At 59.0% G+C, this 1,065-nt stretch overlaps 1 protein-coding gene across 1 annotated transcript; it reads left to right on the top strand.

Annotated features, from left to right (window-relative positions):
- Positions 1-63: 63 nt before the first annotated feature.
- On the top strand, positions 64-1,065 carry H310_01890 (hypothetical protein; the record flags this gene model as incomplete). Its single annotated transcript, XM_008865225.1, has 1 exon — positions 64-1,065. The coding sequence occupies one exon, from the start codon at positions 64-66 to the stop codon at positions 1,048-1,050; it is 987 nt and encodes a 328-aa protein (XP_008863447.1). The 3' UTR covers positions 1,051-1,065.

Here is a 1,065-nt window from a genome sequence, read left to right on the forward strand (position 1 = left end):
TCCACCATCGTGTACCAAGTGGGGAGCAAAGCCACTGGGTGGAGTGACGAGAAGCAGTTTAAAATGCCCAACTTGGCGTCGAAAACTGCTTCGAGCTTCTTTGTCTTTGGCGACGTCGGCACGTGGGTGACGGCCACGAACGGAACGGGTATCCCTGGCCGATCGGCTGGCACGCTCCAGCGAGTGGCGCAAGACCTGGCTCGAGGCGACCGCAACTACCAAGCCGTCTTGCACGTCGGTGACATGAGTTACGCAGACAGCGTTGGATACGTCTGGGAACAGTTCATGACGTTGATCGAGCCGGTCGCGTCACAAGTGCCGTACATGGTGAGCGTCGGGAACCACGAGTACTGCTACTTGGACAGCACCAAGGCAGTCGACATCTCTGGTGAAACCAAGACATTCTACGCTGACAAGCCCAAGGCGAGCTCCAAGGGCGAATGCGCCGTCCCTACGGTCCATCGTTTCAACGTCCCCGACAATGGCAACAAGGTGTTTTGGTACAGCTTTGACGCTGGCCTGGCTCATCACGTTGTGCTGAGCAGCGAGCACGACTTCAATGCTGGCTCGCGCCTGCGTACGTGGCTCGAGGCGGACTTGGCGGCAGTCGACCGGTCGTCGCGGCCTTGGCTGTTTGTTCACTTTCATCGGTCCATGTATGTCTCGATGGACGGGACGGCGTCATACACCAACGTCCTTCGCCCATCGCTGGAGCCTGTGTTGAAGAAGTATGGTGTCGATGTCTTCTTTAGCGGCCACACGCATGCGTACGAGCGATCATGCCCCGTGTACAACCAAGTGTGCGTGAGTGGCGCCAATGGTGAAGCGAAGGGGACCGTGCACGTCATGATTGGATCGGGCGGCAAGGCCCTCGACCCCGAGCCGTGGCTCCCCCAGCCGTGGTCCGCCAAGACGTTCAGAGAATACGGGTACGGCCGCTTCCATGTGAAAAACGCTACCCACGCCCAAGTCGAGTACGTTCTCAACTCGAACGGATCGGTGGCTGATAGTGCCTGGATCGTGTCGGACCACAAGTGGCACCGTGCTTGAAGTGGCTCCGACGTC

The sequence above is a fragment of the Aphanomyces invadans genome (genome assembly GCF_000520115.1).
Source record: "Aphanomyces invadans strain NJM9701 unplaced genomic scaffold supercont1.3, whole genome shotgun sequence".
Taxonomy (NCBI): Eukaryota; Oomycota; class Saprolegniomycetes; order Saprolegniales; family Verrucalvaceae; genus Aphanomyces; species Aphanomyces invadans.